This window comes from Phocoena sinus, chromosome 11, assembly GCF_008692025.1.
Source record: "Phocoena sinus isolate mPhoSin1 chromosome 11, mPhoSin1.pri, whole genome shotgun sequence".
In the NCBI taxonomy this organism is placed as follows: domain Eukaryota; kingdom Metazoa; phylum Chordata; class Mammalia; order Artiodactyla; family Phocoenidae; genus Phocoena; species Phocoena sinus.
In genome coordinates, this window is record NC_045773.1 from 84,150,240 (window position 1) to 84,176,218 (window position 25,979).

Below are 25,979 nucleotides of genomic sequence, written 5' to 3' on the forward strand. Positions count from 1 at the left end.
AAGTTGAAAGCAACAAAAGCATGTCTGATTTCAGCAGATGTTGTAACCGGCCTGGAATGAGGAACATTTTCAAACTGGAAGAGAAACGTGTATGAGTTTAATATCCCTACATGGGCTTCCCTGGTGGCGCAGGGGTTGAGAGTCCGCCTGCAGATGCAGGGAACACGGGTTCGTGCTCCAGCCCGGGAAGATCCCACATGCCGTGGAGCGGCTGGGCCCGTGAGCCATGGCTGCTGAGCCTGCGCGTCCGGAGCCTGTGCTCCGCAACGGGAGAGGCCACAACAGTGAGAGGCCCACGTACCGCAAAAACAAAACAAAACATCCCCACTTCATTCAGAAGGACAAGGTTGAGTGGGGAAAGCTCTGTTGACAACAACGTAATTGACACAGTGGTTTTGTTTGTTTTATCAGCAAATTGTTTTCTCAAGCAAAACCCCATTTGTGGCCAGAAACCTCTTAGAGAAGCTTTCTAGGCAAATCCAAGTGATGGAGAAGCTCTCGGCCGTCAGTGATGAGAACATAGGAAGCATCAGTTCTGTCATCGAAGGTGAGCACCTGCAGTTACGCTGCCATTCTTGTAAATGTTGACCCCACGAGCCCCCTCCCGTGCCTGCATCTATTCATGGCTTTGTTAGGATGGCAGAGAAGCGCTCTTGGGCTGTAGAGGAAGGTCTCCACACGAGTGTGGTCGTAATTAACACCATGCTTCAGCCTTCGGAGTCAAAACAGCAGACGCCTAGCTTTTTCTAGCGGGGCCTCCACCCCCAGAAGGCAGACGCTAGTGTATACACAGAACCACCTCCCAGGCAGTTTCACAGACTTGTTCTCCTGGTGTGGTTCCATTTGGGACAGGTAATCAGGATTGTGCTTGCACCACAGAGCTGGCTGAGACAGCTCCCATAGTGGTTGACTGTCAAGGCAACGTGCTCTCAAACCCTACTGGGAAAGGTAGAAAAACGAGCAGTCAAAGGCCTTCAGGAGCATCCCTGGTTCAGAGAGCTTTAGGTAGAGAACTTGACCCAGGAAAGATGCCTTTGAATCTGTGTGGTCTGGCTACAGGGCTGTTTCCTATAGGCAAGAATCTGTATCATTTTTCACATCAGATAGTCTGTGGAAATAGTGGAAAACTAGGATCTCCTGGATTATCTCCGATTAAGCTTAAAACACCTTGTAGGTTCTTTCTATACATTTCTGCCTCCTGCTTCCGGTCCTCCCAGGAGCAGGTGACCTTGGCAGGTCTCTGAGAGATGTGAAAAGGGGGAGGACATTCAGACTCCTGTCCGTTCCTCCCCCAGGCCCCTCTGCATGATCACAGCCACATGAGTGAAATGCTGACCGTGGCATACGGCTCTTCAATCATTTCAGTCAGAGAGCCGCCTGGGCAGGGTGAAAAAACTCCTTCAATCATCCTCTGCTCTGTTGCACCCCCTGCAGAAAAGTCTCCTGAGGGTTGAGTCTCTGATCCTGTACATTTTTTGCTGTTAAGTTATAGGAGATGAGATGATTGGACCTTCTCCCAAGGGTAGACCTGCTGTTTTCTATCACCTAAAGCAAACAGCTTTGCTTTTGCTGCATTTCCTTTGCTGCCCAGGCTGGATGAGATCCTCATCTCAACTTCTTTGCCCTCAGGACACCTGCCAACGACAGAGGAATCCTGTAGTTCTGATTAAAAAAAAAGAAAGGCCCTTGGTGATGCCTTCCCCATCCTGACCCAGGTCCATCTCTTCATCTATTTCATTCAAAACATGTATCATGGGATGGGGTGTTGCTCTTCTATTCCAGCCATACCGGAATTTCACAAAAAGCTGTCTTTGCTGTCATTCTGGACCAAGTGCTGCAGCCCGGCTGGGGTCTACCACAGCTCAGCGGACAGAGTGATTAAGCAGCTAGAAGCCAGCTTTGCCAGAACTGTCAACAGAGACTATCCCGGACTTGCAGACCCAGGTACAGGGCAGCAGGAGCAAGGGAAACATTTCTGTCGTTTGTTTTGAGAGTGAGAGCTAGAGAGGTGCCCTCAACACTTTCCCCACAGCTAGCCCTGAGAAAGGGCTTACCCTCCAGAGAAAACATCATCTACTTAGTAAAATCGAAGAAAAGAAAGGCACTGAACATGTTTTCATTCTGAATATCAGCAGTGACCTTGAAAAGGACTATATGTCTGTGTTGCTATTGAAGTACGTATCTGTTTTTCATTAAAATGTCAGCAATACAGGAGTGTCAAATGGTATAACCACTTGGGAAAAACTGTTCGGCAGTGTCTGTGAAAACTAAATATGTATACTCCTACCCTGTGACCCAGCAATTCCACTCCTAAACGTGTCAAGAGAAATAATGCTTACGCTCATTTTTTAATAGCTTTGTTCACAAGAGCCAGAAATTAGAAACAAGTCAAATGCCCATCAACAAGAACATGGATACATTGTAATGTAGTCATGCAATAGGGTATTACATAGCAGTTTTCAAAAAGAATAAATTACTGCTACAAGCAACAATTTGGATGAATCTCACAGATAGTTTTTGAGCAAAAGGAGCTAGATACAAAAAATCCATACTATATAGTTCCATTTATATGAAGTTCAAGAACAGATAAAGCTAATATATTGATAGAAGTTCGATCATTAGTTGCCCATGGTGGGGATAGGTGGGTAACTATAGACTGGAAAGGGGCACAAGAAAACCTAATGGAGTCCTAGCAGTGTTCTGTATCTTGATCCAGATGACAAGCTATACAGGTGTATAGACATGCAAAAATCATCCGGCTGTACACTGATTTCACTTTACAGACTTCACTCTGTCATGTACCACAGTAGAAAGATGAATGAGTGAATGAATGAATGAATGATTGATCATGTTTCTTAAAAGCTGCTCCGTATCTTCCCCTTCCAAATAGTGTTTCGCACACTGGTGTCTCAGATCCTGGACCGGGCCGAGCCCCTGCTTACCTCCAGCCTCTCCTCCGAAGTCATCACTGTCTTCCAGTATTACAGTTACTTTACGAGCCATGGTGTGAGTGACCTAGAGAGTTATCTGAACCAGCTGGCCAAGCAAGGTGGGACACGTTCTTTGGTCACACTGTGTGGGGCTCAGTTTGGAATGATCCCTGGTCTTTCTAGTCATAGTTTTTAGTGGTGGTAATTTTTTTTCCCCAAGTCAACAGCTGGGCTAAGGTTCGCCTTTTAAATGACTTCTAGACCTTTCACATTAGTAAGCCCCTTGGCAACGAACCAGGGATTTGCTAAGCACATTCCAGTCATCCAGCAGGGGTGTGCCATTAACAGGAAGCTGGTAAATGATTTCAGACTTCTGTAATTTCTTTCCCGCATTAATGTATTTGCCACTTGTGGGATCAAGCCCGCAGGCAGTGCTATTTTATGTTGCCCTTTTTGGTGGCGCTTTCATAATACTAAGCAGAAGTGAGGTTCAGAAGAAGACCAGTGGGGTGACAGATTGGGAAGGGAAAGGAGGAGAAGATGAAAAACCACATCTAAGGCTTCATATCCAGGGATTGAAGAGAACAGGCAACCAACGCAGGGGTGCGGCAGTGAAGCTCCTTATTGCCTTCTCATGTGGCCCTTCGAACATAAGAAATAAAATCAGTGTCTGCAGTGAGTGAAAACCTCTTTGGGAGTGGAGCCAGGCAGTAAGGGGCTGGTTTCTGGTTCCCAGGTTTGTGCTCTATTTCTCCACCCACGCTTGACAATGGGGCAATGGAGGGGGTGGGGAGGGGAGGGAGTGAGGTGTGTTCTTGGGAGTAGACAGGTTGGCACAGCGCTAGTGGCAGAAACACTTTTGACCCTGACCCAAACCCAGGCTCAGCCCTTCTCTTTCTAGAACGTTAAACCCTGCGGCACCATGTTCAGCACGGTGATTGGCATCACAGGGAGAAGAAGAAAATCTTCCTCCACCCAGGGCCACTCCAGCCTGAGCACGGGAGTCTGTGCTTAGGTCCCACTCCCCAGCCCCGAATAGCCATGCTAGTCCAGAGTGCCAGAGAGGGCAAGCCTGGGCAGGAGACGCCTCTGATGGAAACTGAATAATATAGAAATTTACTCAGAAAATTGATTTTTTTTTTTTTTAGAAAATCGATTTAGATTGTGACAAATTTAGAATCAAGAAATGAAGAGCATAGGGCTTCCCTGGTGGCGCACTGGTTGAGAGTCCACCTGCCAATGCAGGGGACACGGGTTCGTGCCCCGGTCCAGGAAGATCCCACATGCCGCAGAGCGGCTGGGCCCGTGAGCCATGGCCGCTGAGCCTGCGCTTCCGGATCCTGTGCTCTGCGGCGGGAGGGGCCGCAGCGGTGAGAGGCCCCTGTACCACAAACAAACAAACAAACAAAAAAAGAAATGAAGAGCATAACAAAGTGAGACCCTGGGGTCCTAAAACCACATCCCCTTCCTCCTGTTACTCGGCGCTGGAGAATGACCATGGGAAGAACTCTAAGCCTTTACTTATCTTTTTTTCCCCTTTCTTTATACAAAGAAAAGCCGTTCATTATACAAAAAAAAAAAAAAAAAATTTAGAAAACATGGAGAAGTATGAAGGAAGAGATTCAAGTCACCTATTCTCCTATTTTTAAAATATAACGTGTTTTTCAGTTGATTGTACGCTGGTTTTAAATTTCAAAATTGTGATTACTCATTATAGAATATTATATCCTGGTTTTTAAATTTGACATTATATCCCATGTTATTAATTCTTTGAAACATTTTTTAGTTTTATAATATCCCTGCATTTAGATGCATACTAATATATTGGATTATTGTTGAATGTTTAGGTTGTTTTCTGTTACTTATTTAGCTGTTATACATAATATTATCTGGAGACATTTTACTAGAGTGTTTATAAAACAGTGAAGTTACCAGAACAATCACAACAGGAGAAATGGGAAATTAAAGCAAAAACATCTTAATCATTCACAAATTTGTTCATGTGTAGAGGATGTGGCTCTATCAATGGAATGTGAATTTTGTTATATTTTCCCATCTGCACGGACCAGATACACTCTTATCCTAATGCTTTTGTGGCTGATGGATGCCCATGCTGGATATCTAGTTAAGGATTAGAGTACATAGAGCATGGTCAATTTGTCCAAATGGAACTCAGAATCCTATTTTTTATCATATTGTCCCCATATTCCAACCAACTGGATTTTTCCATCAGGGTCCAGTTTCCTGAGTGCAGACAGAGAGAAGGCTGAGTAAGGGGTCACTCAGAGTCAGGGTTTTGCCAGGCAAGTATGACTGAAATACAGGGGGCTGGGGACTTCCCTGGTGGTCCAGTGGTTAAGACTTCACCTTCCAGTTGCAGGGGGTACGGGTTCGATCCCTGGTTGGGGAGCTGAGATCCCACATGCCTCACAGCCAAAAAACCAAAGCATAAAACAGAAGCAATATTGTAATGAAGACTTTAAAAATAAAAAGACAGTAAAAAAAGATCACTGTAGAAACTGTTTACTTGTATTTTCTTCACTGTTATTTTTACATGTGACTGTTTAATTCATCTCTGTTATTATAGTAGCCATTATGAGGTAGAAATCCACTTTTACTTTTTTCTCATATGATTCATTTGCCTTGATATAGCTATTTGAATAATCTGTCCTTTTCTCACTAATTGGAAACATCACCTTTCTAATATGCTAATTTTCATATATCCTTGGGTCTGTTATTATGTACATCCTTGAGTCTTATTTATATTTTTAATGAACATGTTCCTTTACTGTCAGAAGGTGACCTCTGTTTTCTTCTCACTCTCCAGTTTCCATGGTTCAGACTCTGCAGTCACTGAGAGATGAAAAACTGCTACAGGTGATGAGTGACCTTGCACCCAGCAGCCTTCTGGCCCAGCAGGAAATACTCAGGACTCTGGCTCTGCTCTTAACCGGGGATGACAGTGGAGTTAGTGAAGCTGTGATGCTTTACTTGGCAGCAGCCTCCAGAAATGAGCATTTCAGGGAAAAGGTAGGGCATGAAATGATGGACATCGAGGCAGAAGCTTGTTTAACTTTATGCCATTTACTATTAATAGTTTGTCATCTTTTCCTTTATAAAAATAATTTTCTTTCACTTATTAATAATATATATTCTGTAACATGATTTAAACTACAAAAATATACTGAAAATAGTTAAGTACCTGTAGGCAGCCCCCAGAGAAAACTGTTAATAACTTAGTGTACATTCCTTCAGCTTTTTTCTATTTTATCCATGCTAACATGGATAATTATTTTTTTCTTAAACGAGATCACACTATTCTGTCGTGCGACTGATTTTTTAAACGTAATATATCGTGGTTATTTTCTTTCCATGGCGGAACGTATCGATCTACTTCATTCTATTTGATGGATAAATGGCATCTCAGTATATGAATAACCCATTATTTTCTTATTCCGTATTGATGAGCATTTGTGTAGTTTCCAACTCTGAAAAATATTATGATGAACATACGTATGTATGTTCACGCACATGCATTTCTCATGAGTAGTTTGGGGTTAAGTCATCAAATTACTGGGTCAAACAGCTAGAATATTTTTAATTTGAAAAGCCATCACTCCTGATGCTAGGGAAGAGACAGTTTACCTCTCTTGGCTTTAATTCAACAGTCATCCAGGTATAATAGACACCTGCAATTCAAGCACATTGGGGCCCAGTACAAGCAAGGGCCTCGGTCCTCTGGGAGCCCTTTACAACTTGAACAGTCATTCTAAAAATCAATTCATGTCAACCTTCAGATCAGCTCAAGAAAATCAAACTTGGTCCTTCTTGTCCTTGGGGAGGTCGATGTTGAACTCTGAGAAGAGTTTGCTTAACTTTTCTGAGGCATTACATAAGCTAGCATGTGGTGACATGTACTCACAGGAAGATACTCCATTCTAATGCCATTTTGGCCCAAGAGCATGAACTTCATATTGTTCTTTCCTACAAAGTTCTGATCCTTTGGTAGAATTTGCTCAAAACTCTCTTCTACGGGCCGAATGCCATCACCCCCACTGAAAGAGCAAGACACGAGAGGCCATGTATTATGTGACTCCAGTCATAGAATAGAAGGCATGATGAATTGAGTAAAGAGACAGCTCTTTTAATAAACATGAATTTTAATGGATTTTTTTGTTGTTGTTCTGAAGGTAGTGCAAAATGTCTTGTTTTATCTGTAGCTTATCTCAGGGAGTAAAAATGATATATACACCTAAAACTACAAACAAATCGAAGTGTCTTCACAGCGTCCTTTCCTCCTTTTTCAGGCCCTGCTCTATTACTGTGAAGCCCTAACAAAGACTGACCTCTGGCTCCAGAAGGGAGCTTGCCTGGCCCTGAAAAGCCTGAAGGTAAGGTTCAGCCTCAGAGCCCCTGGCAGGTCAGCTTTGAGCTGACTTTGGCTTTGAGACTAAGCCAGGTGCATAGAACAGCTTTCTTGCTGTATTTGGAAGTACCTGCTTTAGCAGCATTTCTCCTCTCCTTTACACTGTATATTAGTTCGCGAGTCCTTTTTGTCTTTTGCTTTAACTGAAGTAGAGTTGATTTACAATGTTGTGTCAATCTCTGCTGTACAGCAAGGTGACTCAGTTTTATACACATAGACATTCTTTTTAAAATATTCTTTTCCATTATGGTTTATCCCAGGAGATTGGATATAGTTCCCTGGGCTATACAGTAGGACCTTGTTGTTTATCCATTCTAAATGTAATAGTTTGCATCTACCAACCCCAAATGTAGTACCTAAATGTAACTTAGTTTTGTTAAAGTCGATACGTTTCAGAAAACAATTCCATTTCTCAATAGCCCACAGGAATCAGTTTGCCTGTTAGAAAAGTATCTTCCATCCCAAAAAAGAGATGACATGCTGATTTCATCAGTTTTTCTCGTGTACAAAAAAATAGCAGGGACAAATAAAATTGGCAAAGAAGTATTAAAATCCAGTGTGCCAATAAACTCCCAAATCCCTCCTGGAGAACTCTTTTTTACTAAGCAGCTCATCAATCTTAATTGTGTCAGAGGGAGGTGTAAATGAAAAAAGGGCTGAGAATTGCCAACATTAAAGAGCTTGCCTTTCAGTAGTCAAGATTTAATGTTTGACCGACCTTAATCACAAAATATAAGATAAATCATCCCTGAGAAAAGAATGAAAAGGCCACACCTTAAAATTTGCTGAACTCTTGGGTTGGTGCAAGGACCTGCAGGCCTGATGGAACATGAAGGAAGGGATTAACACCTCAAAAGAAAAAGTTAATGACCTGTGAAGAAAAACAGCTCTGGGAAAATTTGCCTTCCTTGTTACTTGGTCAAAAAATTACCTTGAGGTGGCCAAACAAAGCACACAGTGGTTGCTGTGTATTTCGGTGCTCTCCTGATATACAGTGGCAGGTCGGTGATGATAGCTCTGATATAGAGTTAACATAAATTAAGACATGAGGATAAGTGATCTGCACCAGTTTTTGTGGATTTACATGCTGTGAAGCTTACCATAAAAGCTACAGTTTTAGGACTTCCCTGGTGGCCCAGTGGTTAAGAATCAGCCTGCCAATCCAGGGGACACGGGTTCGAGCCCTGGTCCGGGAGGATCCCACATGCCGCAGAGCAACTAAGCCTATGCGCCACAACTACTGAGCCCACGTGCCACAACTACTGAGCCCACGCACTTAGAGCCCATGCACCTTAACAAGAGAAACCACCACAATGAGAAGCCCACGCACCTCAAGGAAGAGCAGCCCCCACTCACCGCAACCAGAGAAAGCCCGTGCATAGGAACAAAGACCCAACGCAGCCATAAATAAATAAATAAATAAATAATTTTTAAAAGCTACAGTTTTAAAGTCTAGCTTATCCAGAGTCTGGGAGCACCAATTCCTCTCCTTTACCTTTTTCTCCTAGAGGATAGGATCCTTTGTGCTGAATAAAAGACCTCTTTCTAAACCATCTGCAGCCCCCCAGCTCCTGAAAGGGGCTCCAAACAGCATGATGTGAAAAACAGTGCAGACTCAACCAATCAACTCTTGTTAACTTGTCAGGGAAAAAAATTTGTTTTAATTAATGATGGCAAACAGCTGACATTTTTCTTTCCTGTTATCAAAATGAAAACAAGCTTGAGAGGTCAAGGTCCTCAAATCCAGTGGCCCTCCAATTTTAGGTTCCCCATCTGTCTTACTGGGCTAAAATAACCCATAGTCTACCCATGCAGCTACCATTTCATAAGCCTACCTTTCTTCCAGAAAAGAAAACTGTAATTTGTTACCCAATATCGACTCCTCAAAATGACAGGAAGAGCATTTTATTTCATAGCAGGCTCTCTTTCGGCTACCTGCCTTCAATACTGGTGTTTGTGTAGAGACACCTGCTGGGCCCTCTTCTCCCTTTATGAGTCGTCCCTGGGGAAACATCAACTCCTACGTTTTCCATCATCATCTCTATGCTAATAATTCCTCATATTTCCAGTCCAGGTCTTCCCTTCCCATCTCTGATCAGCTTGCTCTTAGGTATCTCCCCTAGGAAGTCACCTCAAACTCCACCCATCTCACCCCCACCTCTAGTCTCTGGTGTCTTAGTGGATTGTACAACCGTCTCTCAGTAGCTCAGGCCAGAAACCTAGGAGCCATCAGTGACCCTGCCCTTCCCCCCACTCTTTATCCTCACTCTATTCACCTGGATTCGAGCTACCTTCCCACTCGTCTCTGCCTCCCTGCAGTCCATCCTCTCCACTGCAGTTAGAAAGCTCAGAATAAAAGACAACTCCTTCTTAAAACTCTTACATGGCTTTCCATGATCTTAGAATGATGTCCAAAATCTTTAATGTGGCTTATAAGCCTCCCATCGATTTGGACCCTGTAACAAGCTATTCCCCTTACCTAGAATGTATTTCCTTCTCCACACCCCCAAACACTACACATACACAGACACACACACACACACACACACACACACACACACACACACACACACCCCTACCATGTGCCCAAACTTGACTAACTCCTCTAAGATATCACTTCCTCCAGGAAGACTTCCCTGATCAGACCAGGCTGCATTTCCCAGTCGTGTTCTGCCCTACCACCCTGACTCAGCCTATCATTCATCATAATAATTAGTTTACTTGTTTCACGGTCTGTCTTTCCACCAGACTGTAAAGTCCTGAGGGCCAGGACCATGTCATGTTCCTGGCTTGAGTCTCCCAGACCCTGTGAACTGCCTGGTTCACAAAGTGCTCAGTAAATGTTTGTGGAATAAACAAATAGAAGAATTCCCATCCTTGATCTTTATTCCCCTCCTCTATTTTAGTATATAGACTAAAATTAGGAATTCTTACATTAGAGCTGTTTTGGAGGGAATGAGATACAGTAGAAAGAACTAAGAGAATTGGATTCTATTTTGGAAAAGCAGGCTGGTCACTTCACTTCTCTAGGTCTGGAGTCCCCTGTGAAATAGGAACTTAGCTGATCATCAGAGCTCCCACAAGTACAAATCCTGGGCTCTGACCCAGAAAGTTCTAATACAGTGTGTCTGGAGTGGCACCCAGGAATCTGTACTTTTACAAGAGCGCCCTAAGTCATCTTGATACTCAACTAGGTTTGGGAAGCCCTGGGTTTTTAAAGTCAGCTACCAGCTACGAAATGCTAAGTCTCATGTAATCCCACACATACATGTCAGAACACTATTTTAACTACTTTCTCCTTGTAGGCTACTGAAAGCATTAAAATGCTGGTGACATTGTGTCAGTCTGATACTGAAGAAATCAGAAATGTGGCCTCAGAAACTCTCTTATCTCTTGGTGAGTTGGGGTTTTTTTTTGTTTTTTTTACATGATTGTTTATTTCTGACACCCTCAAAGGGAATGGTAAGGAAAAGTTTCATGTACCTTGTTTTAGCAATTTTTCCCCTATAGGCTATCGGCTCACACTTACACACACACACACACAGTATGACTGATCAATTTCCATCTCACCCCAGTTCCTCGTTCTAACTACCTGGATGTTGAGGGAGAAGGTTGCTCTCTGGAGCCTTTCTAGCTGGTTTCATAGTCTGGGCACTATTTGGAATCAAGAACATAGAAATCAAACTATCAAGCAGAGGTCAGAGTCAGGAAGCCAGGTTGGATTGCCAGGTTGGGGTTGGCACTACCTGGAGGACAGTGATGTGTTCCCCAGGATGCCATAATCCCCCACGTGCCACAGCCTCCCCCAGACTCTCAGGTTAACCTCTGATTGCCCTGCGGGCCTATTGCCCCTGAGCCCCGACACCAAAGAAAAGAGATGAAGTATTTATTTTTTTCTGGAATATCCAAATAACCCTTCTCCTTCACTTCACTCAAAGTATAAATACTATACCCCTCAAAGTCCTCGAATATAATCCGCTCAGTAATACTAGTCGGGAAAAAGCCGCTGCCCTAGTGTGACTCTAGTAGCAGCTTAAGGATGTAAGGAAGACTCTCGTGGCACTTATAGTCACCGTGGCGATCACACTCATTGTCTGGTGCTCTTTCTTAGGGTTTAATAAGGCTTCATTCTGCTATTGATATATCATGCAATGCATAGAAATCTTAGCCAATATATGTGTGTTTAAAGGATAAAACAGTTATTCCTCACGGCTTGCTTTAGGCATAGAAATTATTTAATTCCCTAAAAGCGTGCCCAGGGTATTATTAGTTTGAACTTCTTTTATCCTTTAGTGTTCTGAAATAACAATGAAGGAGTAGCCAGCAACGCTGCTCTTCCCACTGTAACCTGAGGAGGCTCATCCCTGTAGATGATCCCGATCCAGTTCAGCTGCACAGACAGCCGTATCTCCAGGGTTGGTCATCACACCTGCTTCACCTTAACTCGTTACAGATGTGCCTCCCCAAAGCCCCCACAGCCCACCACACCACCGGTTCGTGATTCTCAACACTAGATGCCCACTGGAATCACCAGGGAACCTTTAAAATACCCCCGTACCTGGGCTCCACTTCTGAGGACTCTGCTCTTGTCGGTCTGAGCTGGGCCTTAGCACTGGGATTATTAAAAGCCTCCCAGGTTGAGAACCTCTGAACTCAATGTTATGAATTTCCTTTGACCCTAAGACACAAATACTGGTGTATTTTTATCTCACACAGACGACTGAATTAATGTAGTGAAAATAGTATTTTTGATGGGAATTGGTAAAAGATACTCTAGGCCTGAGGGTTGTCACAGGGCATTCGAGGGGCTCCGAGCAGCCACTGTTTACCAACCAGTATGGAATTATTTCAGTATTTGAACCCAGAGCTGTCCAGTAGATCCCTCCGTGATGACGGGGCCGCTCTATATGCACTGTCCCAGACGGCAGGAAGTATTCACATGTGGCAGCTGAGCAGTTCAACATGGCTGTTATGACTGAGGAATTAGTTTAATTTTGAGTAGTTACCATTTAAATGTAAGCAGCCACCTGAGGCTGGTGGCCTCTCTATTGGACAGAGCAGTTTTCACCGTGCCTCTGGCCGTTCCAGCGCATCCCGGCTGGACCTCAGTCTTGTTTGGAACCATACTGCCTGACACCCCAAAGCTCGAGCTCTTTCTCCTCCAACACCCTGCCTACTTTACAGGGCTGTTAAATGGACTAGCAGAGGAGCCAACACAGATCCAAGCCCCTGAAAACTGAATCTTAGTAACAGCGAGATGCCCTGAAACCCCGGCCCGGGTTGTGTCACTGTAAAGAATATTGGGTAACACGTGCCAGGCACTGTTTTGAGGGATCTACATGGATTAGCTCATTTAATCCTCCTGAGACTCTATGAGGGACAGTTAATCCCAATTTACAGAGGGGCACAGTGAGGCATGCTAGGGTTGCATAACTCACCCACGACACCCAGGCCCGGTCAAGCACTGCAATGGAACCCTGACCCTCTAGGGCACCTGGATGCTGTAGGTTACTGGAGGAAGAACGGAAGACCTCTAAATTGGAATCTCCCTGTGAGCAAACTAGGAACTAGCCTGGTATTATTGGGTTTTTAAGTAGCATTCATTAGCCTAGGCATCCACAGGGGTGTGTGTGAGCGGGCAGGGAGTATGGTATAAATGTGCTTAATTTAAGGGCCCTCTGTCTCTCCTCCCACTACCATCAGCCGGAAAGGCATTGCTGTTCATGTTTTATATTCAGGGTTTTGCATAAATATTTTGTTTCAAATAAAGGGTTCTACTCCAAAGTAAGAAAAAGTTGGAAACCATTGAATCAGGGAAAAAATAACGTTTGCCTCAGAAAAGTCGAGGCATGCAGAAACAATCAACAAAAGAATCTAAAAATTGATGGCTTTTGCTTATAGACGAGTTCACTACAAAGTTCTTTTAAACACACGCAAATCTCTACTTTTGTATCTAATGTATTACTGAAAAAGTTAAATGTACTGAAAAAGAAAACAACCAAAAACAGACTTTTGGTTTATTGAAAGGCCTTTATATCCAATAAATTATACAAATATAGAGGCAATACATTATAAAATCCATGATTACACTCCTTTTCTAAAACCCACTAATATCAATATATTTCCAGCATTTCAAGGAATCTTTTCTTCTGTTTTTCTTCACAGTGAACTTCGGATTGAGCACAATTAATTATTTGCATCTTTGTCTCATTTGTATTAAATGTGTGAAAGCCTGTTTGTTTCTTATCACTAGTTATCTGTACTTCATTTTCCCATTTTCTAATCATTTTTTTCTTAAACAGGAAAAATGGAGTAAAATACTCAAATAATTTGCAAATACATGTTGGCTGTTCAAGATGGTACTACTGATAGAACCGGCCTAGTTGTTGGCTGGTAGACAGCATCACTACCTGTGTACAGGGCAAAGAATAATTTTTTAGCAGAAGCTTGAAAGCCTAAACTTGATTTTATGACAGATCATTTGGATGTACCAATATCTAATGTATAAAAGTGAAAGTTATGTAAAAGTTCAATGCACTGAAATCAAGGACTAGCCATACTGAAATCACTAATGCACTTAAAATATAATCCATATAATTTCTCAGGAATAAATCTATTATGTGAAGTTATTGACATCAAATGCCCATAGGACGTCTACTGTGTTTCACATTCTTTTAGTCTCTGGCATTAGCTCAAAAGTTCTTGGTTGTTCTAAACATTACCTAGAAAACAACATAATTAAGAATAGCCAAAGATGGCTTTTCCTTACCTAAAGTCAACCTAGCAAAATATAGCGACCCCTACCTAAACAACTGGTATTATTATTCTGAGTGATGAATAAAAAAGTTAAGTTCAAACTTGTATTCATTTTTGATGCTCTATATGCAGGAGAAGATGGGCGGCTGGCATATGAACAGTTGGACAAATTTCCTCGAGACTGTGTTAAAGTTGGAGGTCGTCATGCAAGTGAAGTTGCCACGGCCTTTTAATTACAAGTTAACTCTGCCTAACAGCTGTCTTAATAAATGGCCCTGTTAATCAAGGTGGTGCTGTGACTTAGCTCGAAGTTGTTGAGGTTGTCTGGAAATTTAACATGTTATGGGGGGAATTCAAAGTCCTCTTTCACAGTACTTACCTGCTTTTCCTTCAGCCAACGGAATAGGGCTATGTATCTTTCAGTAGATTACATGGTTGATTGCATCTGACAATACTTAGTAAAAGAGTCTGTCTTATCTAGTACGTATGGGATTTTAAAACAGCCGTCTTTATACGTTTTTGGAAGTACTTCTATAAGCTTGAAATAGTCACATGATACTTTGATAAATATCATATACCTTGCAGTTTTTCCTCTGTTCTGTTCTCAGGGTTGAGTGGCCCCCTTAGTTACCTAACTTTTCCTTAAGTGCAAAGCAAAAAAAAAAAAAGGTTTATTCAAGTAAAAGTTTGCCTGCAGAACCTGCTAAAAGATCATATTGTAAGAGTTTATTTCTTTTTAATTTCATTTTTTCAAGCCTCCACTATTTCTCTTGTTTCTTTCGTCTATCGTGAAAATTCCAAAGGCATGTTTCCATTATGGTAAAAAAGATGGGTAGATCACTAAAAACTACCTTATTAAGATTATACCCATACTCATTTTAAAGAAGATACTCAAAACTTAAGCTTTTTTTTTTTTAAACAGGAGCCATTTTATAATGATACTTTTACAATAGAGGTATTTTGCTGCTAAGACAAGTCAAACCCAGAAGTTTTCAGACAGCTGCGATTAATTCAGAAAGTTATGATGCTCCTTGAAGTAGAAGAACATAGAAGTTGGAGGAATCCGAATGGGGTGGAAGCAGAGGGTCATTAACAGTGGTCTTTTCTTCTATACAAATTACCATAAGGTTAGGAAGAAGAATGCCCTGAATGATGGTTACTGCCCCCAGAGAAATCATTCATCACTGGATAGGATCCTTTGGCCAAATAGTTAAACCAACAGTTCCCATATTGCTTCCACATCAGGATAGCAAGTCCTTTAAATAAAGTACAAGTCCATTCGGTAGCTCTTATTAAATAACTTTTCTTCCTCTTAAGAGTATACAAGGTGGGATATGCCAAGATATCTAAATAATATGTGTGAGTGTAATTTGAACTGTGGAATATCAACTGTTCTCTGAATGTGCTTATATAAAATATCATTTAGATGTCATTTTAAATATTTACATTTTAGCAAGACCTTTAAAAACAACTCTTATTTCATTTTAAAGTGAAAATTGTTTGTCAGGCTTCCTGGCAAATAAGTTCTTTCAACTGTGAAGTTATAATGTATATATATATTTGTAAATTTATAAATATTATATATATGCATATATCTTTCATTTTAAAGGTACATTGTACAGTCTATAGTTAGTATGTATAGTCTACAGTCTCTGTTAAATGGTTGAAACGATTTTTATAGAAAGTCAAATCACAAATGTTACAGAGTTGTTTGCTTTGTTGTTTGGGGTTTTTTTTTTATTTTTTGAATATTGCATGAGTACTTCCATATCTTTTGTATGCACTTCTGCATTTTATTTTTGGTTGAAGGGGGTGCTTTTAGTTTTGTGGCATTTGTATTCGTCACTCTTTCAATCATGTAAGTTAAAATAAAAATTATTTTTGAATTACTAGTCTCATGTTCAGAGTCTGGTGTATTTTTTTCACATGCCCCTCTTGAGTTGGTATTTACACAACACACTACACCTCATTCTCAACTTGAGTTTATTCTTGAAATTCCTTTATCCATACATGAGGATGATATTTCCTTCTCAGATTTGTTGTAATGCTAACTGGAGAAAAAAGAGCTGCATTTCATCACATCCCTTCGTCTGGAACGTATTCCTGTGCCACCTCATTTTGTCTAAGTTGCTATTGGTATTTTTATGTCTGTGGTAGGTTAGTTACGTTTCTCGGCCTTAGAGAAGTGGCCTTCTGTAGGAGGCTCCTATGCGTCCCAGCAGTGCCCTCCTCTCTTGTCACCCAAGCTGTATGCTCTGGGGCTTCCCCCTAAGAGGGCTGCGTGGGTCCTTCTTTTGTGGCAGGCTGACTATGTGGGCCGTCTGGTAGGCTTGGTTGGCCCCTAGTCTGGTGGGTTGCCAGGCCCTGCCTTGTACAGATGCTGCTGGCTGCTGTTTAGTGGGGCCTGGTCACGAGGTAGCTGGTGGTGGAATCCTTGGGGGCCCTGAGGCCAGTGCGGGCTCACTGGTGGGTGGAGTCAGGGTCCCGAAGAGTCTGGGGCTGTTGCCCACCCACGGGCAGGTGAAGCCAGGTGCTAGTGTTAGTGATGGACTGCTGGCAGGCAGAGCCAGGTCCTGGAGTCCGGCTGCAGGGCCCAGGGATCCCAGAGCTGCTTTCAGATCGTTGGGGAGCTGGGGATGGCGGTTCCTGACACAGTTGGGTGTGGGGTCCAGGGTGTCCAGGAGGCTGCGTTGGCCTGCTAGTGGGCAGGATCAGGGCCCAGCTGGTCCCAGGGTAGGGTCTGGCCTGTGGGATGGTGGTTTCCTCGCTTCTGGTGTCTGCCCCCTGGTGGGTGAAGCTGCTCTGGAGGCGTAAGGCCGGCTTCCTGGAGGGAGGGGCCAGTGGCCGGCCACTGGTGGGTGGAGCTGGGTCTTGGCCCTCAGGTGGGCAGGGCCGTGTCTAGAGGTGTGTCCAGAGGCAGCTGTGGGCTCTAGTCTTCAGGCAGCCTGTCTGCTGATGGGCGGGGCTGTATCCCCGCCTCCCCCACCCCCTCCGCCAGGTCTTAATGAGCCAAGATGTCGGCCGGCGGGAGTGTTTGTGCCGCTGACTGTTTTCTGCCGTCTGCGTCTGTGTCCCCAGGGTGAGCTGCAGCTGCCCCACCCCGCCTCTCCAGGAGACTCTCCAAGACCAGCAGGTAGGTGTGGCCCAGGCTCCTACCAATTAACTGCTTTTGCCCTGGTCCCAGTGCGTGTGAGATTTTGTGGGCGCCCTTTAAGAGTGAAGCCTCTATTTCCCCTGTCCTGTGGGGCTCCTGCAATAAAGTCCCAATGGCTCTGGGGCCTCGTCTTCCCAGTGCTGGAACCCCGGGCTGGGGAGCCTGACATGAGGCTCAAAGCTCGCACCCCTGTGGGAGAACGTCTACAATGTATTTATTCTCCAGCTTGTGTGTCAGCCGTCTGTAGGGGGAGGGGGTATGGAATTTGATTATATCACAGCCCTCCCCTCCTACCCATTTAGTTGTGGTTCCTTCTTTAGGTCTTTAGTTGCAGATCTTTTCTGGTAGGTTCCAGTCTTTTGCATTGATGGTGGTTCTGCAGACAGTTGTGATTTTGGTGTGGTTGTGAGAGGAGGTGAGCTCAGGGTCTTTCTGCTCCCACGTTTTGGCCTCAGTGCATGTGTTTTATCACCCAAAGGTCTTAACTTTGTCTTCCCAGCGCCAGCCTGCATAAACAGTTTCTTTAGGAGAGGTACCTTGTTGTAGAAATCTCGATAGACCTGTGCATGCCTTGCTAATGCCAAGGTACTGCTTCCATCACGGGTGGCTTTCCTTGCAGTAGTTACTGCAGGTGGCCATACATAGAGCCTGAGCCGTTTCCAAGCTAAGCTTTCCTGTTCTACTTTGTGATGATGCCTTGCAATGCCACCGTGACTGCAGCTCTGCAAACCCCCCCATGTCCCAGAGCTGCGTTTCAGAGTTGTGGTATATATGAGCAGAGACTGTAAGCCCCCTGAGGCTAAATGAGTCTTTATTTGTATATGTTCCCAACCCAAACCCCCACCAGCATCATCACAGAGAAGCCCCTGACATTCAGCTCTGAGAGTATTTACCAAGTGATTCATTAAATACCAGTGATTGCTTAGTTACTGAGTCAGCAGTAAAAACAATTTCCCCTATATGGTTTGTTGCAGTACTGCTTAACTGAATTACCTTACTTACTTTATAAAACTGTAAAGTAAAATTGTAAACCAAGGTCAGCAGAAAACACCAGCACTTCTCACTATATCAGGAAAACAAATTAGTCAAATAGAAAAATAAATATTTTTATCCCTGAAATTTTTCTGGGGACATTATCTCTTATAAGACAAATATGATGGATTTTGAGAAAGTTCTAAGTACACTTTTTGCAGGGAACAACAGTTGTTTGCTAAAAACTAGTTCTCTAACTTCTCATTTATTCAACAAGTATTTGTTGCATACTTAACTATAAATGAGGTATGCATATGCCAGGGACTGTTCTTGGCAATGGAGCTATAGCGATGAAGAAACAAAAAAAAAAATGAGAGGACATAAAAATCCCTACCTTTGCGGGGCTCCTATCCTGGAAAGAGGAGACAATAAGACAGAGAAAAGGAAGGAATTCCCTGGTGGTCCAGTGGTTAGGACTCCGCACTTCAACTGCCGGGGGCCTAGGAACTAAGATCCCACAAGCTGTGCAGCACGGCCAAAAAAAAAGAGAAAAGTAATGTAATTGCCCAGTGTTGGCGTAGGAGATGTGATAGGGCAAAGATCACAAGTTTCAAAGAGAGTGTTCAGGGAAGGCCGAATAGAAAACTACATTTGAGGGCTCCCCTGGTGGCGCAGTGGTTGAGAGTCCGCCTGCCGAGGCAGGGGACACGGGTTCGTGTCCCGGTCCGGGAAGATCCCACATGCCGCGGTGTGGCTGGGCCCGTGAGCCGTGGCCGCTGAGCCTGCGTGTCTGGAGCCTGTGCTCCGCAACGGGAGAGGTCACAACAGTGAGAGGCCCGTGTACCGAAAAAAAAAAGAAAAAGAAAACTACATTTGAGGATGGCCTGAGGAACTGATGGGATGAGTCAGTCATGTGGGTATGTGGATATCCCTGGGAAGAACATTCCAGGCAGAAGCAACAATAACCACAAAGACCTTAGAAAGGGACCATGCTTGATGTTTTAGATTTTCTAGTAGCCACTAGAAAAGAAGTAACAAGAACAGGGAAAGCTAATTCTAATAATATGTTCTATTTAACCTAATATATCCAAAATCTTTCAACTTGTAATCAATATAAAAATTATTAATAAGATATTTTACATTCTTCTTCTCATACGAAGTCTGTGAAATACAGTATATATTTTACACTTACGGCACATCTCAACTCAGACTAGTCACATTTCAGGTGCTCCATAGCTACATGTAGCTAGTGGGTACCACATTGGATAATGCAGGTCTGTGTTTCCCCAGTTGTCCCAGTAATATCCTTTATAGCATACACACACATACACATGCTCACACACATGCATGCACACACATAGATCCAGGATCCAGCCATGCGTTACACGTTTAATTTAGTTGTCATGCCTCTTCAGGTTCTTTTCTTTATTAAATTTTTTTATTGATTTACAATGTGTTAGTTTCTGAATCGCAGCAAAGTGATTCATATATATATATTCTTTTAAAAATTCCTTTCCATTATGGTTTATTACAAGATATTGAGTATAGTTCCCTGTGCTATATAGTAGAACCGTGTTGTTTATCTATCTGATTTATAATAGTTTTTATTTGCTAATCCCAAACTCCTAATTTATCCCTCGCCCCACTTTCCCTTTTGATAACCATAAGTTTGTTTTCCATGTCTGTGAGCCTGCTTCTGTTTTGTAAATAAGTTCATTTGTATCATATTTTAAGGAAGGGTAAGCTGTGACAAAGCGAGAGAGTGGCATGGACATATGTACACTACCAAACGTAAAATAGATAGCTAGTGGGAAGCAGCCGCATAGCAAAGGGAGATAAACTCGGTGCTTTGTGACCACCTAGAGGGGTGGGATAGGGAGGGCGGGAGGAAGGGAGACCCAAGCGGGAAGAGATATAGGGACATATGTATATGTATAACTGATTCACTTTGTTATAAAGCAGAAACTAACACACCATTGTAAAGCAATTATACTCCAATAAAGATGTAAAAAAAATAGATTCCACATATAAGTGCTATCATATGATATTTTTCTTCCTCTGTCTGGCTTACTTTACTTAGTATGATAATCTCTTTGTCCATCCATGTTGCTGCAAATAGCATTATTTCATTCTTTTTTATGTCTGAGTAATATTCCATTGTATATATGCACCACATCTTCTTTATCCATTCATCTGTAGATGGACATTTAGGTTGCCTTCATGTCTTGGCTATTATAAATAGTGCTGCTATAAATATTGGGGTGCATGTATATTTTCAAATTAGAGTTTTCTCCAGATATATGCCCAGGATTGGGGTTGCTGGGTCATATGGTAACTCTCCTCTTCAGGTTCTTTTACTCTAGAACAGTAATGGGCCCCTCTTTGTTTTAAACTTCCACACCTTACTATATTTGAAGTGTACAAGCAAGTACATTTTGTAGAATGTCCCAAATTTGGACAGGGTGTCCAAATACCTACTTTGAAAGTAGAGCCAAAAGGATTTGTTGATAAATTGGAAATGAGATGTGAAACAGACAAAAGCCAACGATGAATCCAAAAATTTCAATCTGAACAACTGGAAGGAAGGAATGCCATCTTCCAAGGTAGGGAAACTGAGAAGCAGGAGATTTAAAGAAGACCAGGGGGCTTCCCTGGTGGTGCAGTGGTTGGGAATCCGCCTGCCAGTGCAGGGGACGTGGGTTCAGGCCTGGTCCAGGAGGATCCTGCATGCCACGGAGCAGCTGGGTCTGTATGCCACAGCTGCTGAACCTGCACTGTAGAGCCCGCAGGCCACAACTGCTGAGCCTACATGCCATAGCTGCTGAGGCCCGTATGCTCTAGCCTGTGCTCCACAACAAAGACACTGCAGTGAGAAACCCGTGCGCCGCAATGAAGAGTAGCCCCCGCTCACCTCAACTAGGGAAAGCCCGCGCACAGCAATGAAGACCCAACGCAGCCAAAATTAAATGAACTAATTAAATAAATTAAAATTTTAAATTAAACTATAAAATAATAAAGAAGACCAGGAATTTTGCTTCAGGCATGTTAAGTTGGGCAAGCCTCTTAGACATCCAAATGGAGATACCAAGTTGGTGACTGAAGGTAATTGTGTTTGGAGTTCAGGTGAGAAATCCAGTTAAAAATATAAAATTGGGAGTCTTCAGCATGTGAATGGTATTTAAAGCCATGAGACTGGTTTGTTTCCTCCAGGAAGTATAGATAGAAAACAAGAGATACAGGAACTGAGCCTTGGGGCACTCCAATATTTAGAGGACATAAAGAAGAGGGGGAAGCAGCAAAGGAAAAGAAGAGTGACCAGTAGGGAATTAAAAGACTATGACATCTTAGAAGCCAAGTGAAAAAAGTGTTTCAAGGAGAAACGAGTGACAAATGCTGAGGACTGAGAATTGGATTCAGCAGAATGAAGGTCATCAGTGACCCTGACGAGCAATTTCAGTAGCGTCATGGTGGGGTTAAAATCCAACTTGGAGTACATCCAAGAGAGGATAAAAGAATATTTCAGGGACTTCCCTGGTGGCCCAGTGGTTGCACCTTCCAATGCAGGGGATGCGGGTTCGATCCCTGGTCGGGGAACTAGGATCCCACATGCCATGGGGCTACTAAGCCCATGCGCTGCACCTACTAAGCCTGCACTCTCCGGAGCCCGCACGCCACAATTAGAGAGCCCTCACGCCGCAACTAGAGAGGAGCCCACATGTCGCAACGAAGAGCCCACACTAGCACTGAAAGATCCTGCATGCCACACCTAAGACCCGATCCAGCCAAAAATAAATAAATATTAAAAAAAAAGAATGTTTCAAATGGCAAGTACGGCAACTCTTTGAAGAGTTTTTGTATAAAGGGGAGCAGAATATTGCACGTTGTGTGACTGTACAATAACCAGGAGGAGGGGCCGTATGAAGTCAAGAGAGTTGTTTTGTTTTTTTAATGAGAAAAAGTACAGCATGTTTGTTGATGCAAAGAACCCAGTTGAGATTGAAAAATTAATAAGGCAAGAGAAGAATAGTGAGCAGTCTCCCTGAATGGAGTGAGAAGGATTGGCTGAAATCTGCATAAATGGAGGGGGCATCGGTATAACAGGAGGAAAGCCAGAGGATATGGGCACAGACGCAGATCGGTGGGTAGATGTGATGGGGAGAGCTATGGAAGTTCTTTTTCGATTGCTTCTATTTTCTCAGCACAATAGATCAATCTAGGAAATCTATGATGTAGAGAAAAACTCTATGTAACAAATAAGCAAAATAGGCATAATACTACGAAAGATCAATGGGTAGGCATCACCTAAGCAAAGGCGCAAAGACAGGAACGAGCTGAGTGTGTGTTAGGGGAAGCCAGTTTAGTTTAAGCTGAGATTCTGTGCACCAGAGAAGTGAAAGTAAGCTTGGTTTAGTTCAAACTGTAGAAGGCCTTCAATGCTAGGCTGAAGAATCCAGGCATACATGGCTTCCCCCGGATTTGTGTATTCCATTCTATGGTGTTGCTAAGCAGTGCATTCCAGAGTTCTTGACTGTTCACTTCTGTTACTGCCAGTGGTGTGACTTAAGCACCCTTGGCCTTTTTACACAATGGCAAAGACCCGGGCTTACTATGCACAACTTTGGATTCAGGTTTATCGATATTTTGTGGAGCTGTATCGCCGCCTCAGGAAATGCTGGAGTGTCGTTAAGGGCTTTTTCACTAAAAAGGAGGAAGAACACATCCCTCCAGCTGAGAGTATTTTTCACAAAGAAAAGATTGCGGTGCTTGGCCGTACGGTGAAGGATAAATCTCTAGCCCTTGAACAGAGAGCTCAGGCTGCCTACAGAATTGGACTGTTGGCCTTTACAGGTACTGATTTAACCAGCTGTGCTGACAGAGGTGTTCCACAGTCTTTTTGCCTGTTCTAACACTGTCAGTGAGTGATTCTCACAGCACTCGTCTTAACATTCCAATAACGTTTCCTTTGCCTAAATTATTAGTTTTTTGTCTTTGCACCGCCAAAGATATTACTAATTACTTTCTCCTCAAGGATCTCATGTTTTCGAAAGAATGTGTCCATCAAATAAATTACTAATAAGGTACTTTCCTGTTTTTAATTTTAAAAGTATATATATATATATATATACACACACACACTGAAATTGCCTATCAAACTTTTCAGCATCATGAAAAAATTGAATCTATACTGAATTGATATAATTTCAACCCTTTTACAGGATAAAACGACTCGGTATTTTATTTTTTATCTTGCAAAAATGCATTACACAGACAGTAGTTCAGAAAAATCATGAAGAACTTAAGGCTTTTAAAATACCTACTAGGAAAGCCAATAGGTGCATTAGTGAAAAGCAACTATTAATGTATACTTGGCTAGAGAATTAAGTGGTAAACCATTTAAAGACATACTGCTCTGATTGTCAAGTCCAAACTTGCTTCACTTTTTTTTCTAACAAATTTCATGTAAAAAAATTTTATAGACAATCCTCAACAACACATCGCCTTATTAGAAGCTCTTGTTGGTAGCTGTTAGTGTCCTTGGTAGATCGATTATTTTTTAAATGGGAAAATGAATTACTTCAATGTAGTTTAATAGACTACTTTCACAGAATGGTGTCCATGAGAGAAAACATTTACTGTTTTCAAGGACCAAGGGGTCCTAGGTACCAGAATGATTGAGAGCCACTAGCACAGGACCACAGAGAAGACAGAAACTCAGGCGAACACCCAGGTGAGGGCGGTGTAAGTGGCACCCTCCACTTGAGGCATGCTCAGTTCCCTGTAGAGCTGTGGCCACCATTTGGGGTAAGAGTTAGCTAATTATAAAGGGATCAGAATCCTTTAACTTGATGTTACTTAGCCTTGGTTGTACTGGTGGGAAACAATGGAAAGGGCTTATGCCCAGGCTTTGGCTAAAGCTTTACACTACACAGAATATCCTTGGGACCATGGGACTGTGGTAGTGCAGATAAGAGGAGTCCAAACCAGGTCAAAATTCCAGTGGCTAGAATCCAGCCAACTGTGCCAGCTTCTCCTCACCATCCAACTCGTCTTCATCAGTGCCTTCTTATCTAGGACCTGCTTGGAGTTTGATATTTAAACTAGGATGATCTGGGGTTCAGGTATATGATGGAAGTAGAGTCAAGCACCAGGTTGGTCCCAGATCTGCAAAAGATTTGGGCTGAGAAATGTGTAAGGAGAACAGGACAGTGATGGACAACTCATGAAAAACCTCTCTTACCATTTAGACCCTGGCTTTGCCGCTCGGCCTTTTGGTTTTTCCTTTGTTTGCTCTAATGCTCTGGTACTTTTTCAAGTACTGAAGACAGAGACTCGGGAATGAGACCATGAGGGAGATTTGCTAGGTGAACACAGCCAGGCTTTATTCATCTTGCAATACTGACTCATAGGCGCCTGATTGAAGGAAACAGGGAGGAGCTTTGGGCAGGCAGTGCTCTTCATAGAACTCCACGCTGATCAACACACACGTTCTCACGTTCACAGCAGCACACGGGGTGAGGGAGAAAGAGGAGAACTCAAAATATCCGAAGTATCACATCCATAGCGACGAGACTATGAACACAGGAGCACTCAAATGTCACTAGCTACTAGACACACCAAAGAAATGCAAATGCTTGTTTTACAGGAGGACCAACTGCTGGAAATTTTGCCGCCGAGTACATGAAAGAAGTAGCTCACTTGTTGCAAAATTACGAGATGGAACCAAAAATAAAGATCCAGCTGCTCCAGAGTGTTGCATCTTGGTGTTACTTAAACCCTGTCAACCAGAGAATAGCCAAACATTTGCAGTTTATTCCTATTCTCGTTGATCTTTTTGATAACAGACTTGAGCCTACCACGAAAAGTGACATAAACAGCAACCTCCTGCTTAAGTTTTGGAGTTGCTATGTTCTCTCTGTCATGACATGCAATAACCTGTCTTGTACGCAGGAGCTTAGAGACTACAGTTCTCTAAAATATCACTTGCAAATGTTGGCCAGTGAGAATTGGTCTGGATGGCCCGAGAATTTTGCAGAGGAGCTGTATTTCCTCATTGGTTTTCACAGGAATTAATTTCTCTAAATCCAGTTACCTGATGCAGCTGTCTGCACCATTGTATCACCCTGGAAAACTGAAATAAATAACAATATCCGATCACATTATTCTTCAGCGTTTTTTTTTAGATAGTTGAAAAATTCTATATACATTTTCATAGTTACTGCAATAACCAAACTTATGAAAAGCGCCAGTGTTTAAAATAACCTCATAAAAATTAAGTTCATAAAATGAGAATTCACTGGAAGATGCATTCCCTATATAACTGTTAGGAGCAATGGTGTGTTTGGGGGGCTATTAGATGACATTAAGCTAAGGCACCCAGAAATGCCAAATCCAGACCCAACTCACAGCCACACCCTACAGTGGACACTGTCGTCCCACCCATATGTATCCTTTCAGCCCTATTTCAGTGACGGCCTTCCGGTTGCCACATCTTTGGCTGAGGTTGCGTTCTGGCTACCAGACCATGATCTTTCTGCACATCAGGCTGACCAGTTTGGGGGAATTTACACTGAATAGGAGCAGTGCTTACCTCCACTGGCACAACTCTGGATCGAGATGAGTACCATGTGTTCAGACACCTAAAGACAGCCTAAAGCTGGGCTCTTGGATTTTTACTCTCCCTATTTTGCCTGTTAAGAGAATGTGTAAAAGAAAGCTTGCACCTGACTTTTGTACTGCCCAG

General features: G+C 42.9%; 2 protein-coding genes across 3 annotated transcripts in view; both read left to right on the top strand.

Annotated features, from left to right (window-relative positions):
* RIPOR2 (RHO family interacting cell polarization regulator 2) overlaps positions 1-15,022 on the top strand; it is an 87,616-nt gene extending 72,594 nt beyond the window's left edge. The window contains 7 exon segments of the mRNA XM_032648450.1: positions 412-547; positions 1,783-1,944; positions 2,891-3,049; positions 5,758-5,960; positions 7,238-7,321; positions 10,662-10,752; positions 14,245-15,022. Of these exon segments, the coding sequence (XP_032504341.1) occupies positions 412-547; positions 1,783-1,944; positions 2,891-3,049; positions 5,758-5,960; positions 7,238-7,321; positions 10,662-10,752; positions 14,245-14,345 (936 nt within the window). The 3' untranslated portion in view covers positions 14,346-15,022.
* A 137-nt stretch (positions 15,023-15,159) lies between these two features.
* ARMH2 (armadillo like helical domain containing 2) lies at positions 15,160-25,383 on the top strand. Of its 2 annotated transcripts, none has more exons than XM_032648455.1 (2): positions 15,160-17,245; positions 24,882-25,383. In XM_032648455.1, the coding sequence occupies exons 1-2, from the start codon at positions 17,068-17,070 to the stop codon at positions 25,307-25,309; spliced, it is 606 nt and encodes a 201-aa protein (XP_032504346.1). In that variant the 5' UTR covers positions 15,160-17,067; the 3' UTR covers positions 25,310-25,383. The 2 variants fall into 2 exon arrangements, with proteins under 2 accessions (XP_032504346.1, XP_032504345.1); XM_032648454.1 differs by lacking the exon at positions 15,160-17,245 and adding an exon at positions 21,978-23,086.
* Positions 25,384-25,979: the final 596 nt, after the last annotated feature.

Coding starts and splice junctions, on each gene's coding strand:
- ARMH2 (XM_032648454.1), top strand. CDS start 22,825: ATGGCAAAGACCCGGGCTTACTATGCACAACTTTGGATTCAGGTTTAT. Junction 23,087..24,881: donor TGGACTGTTGGCCTTTACAG/GTACTGATTTAA, acceptor CTTGTTTTACAG/GAGGACCAACTGCTGGAAAT.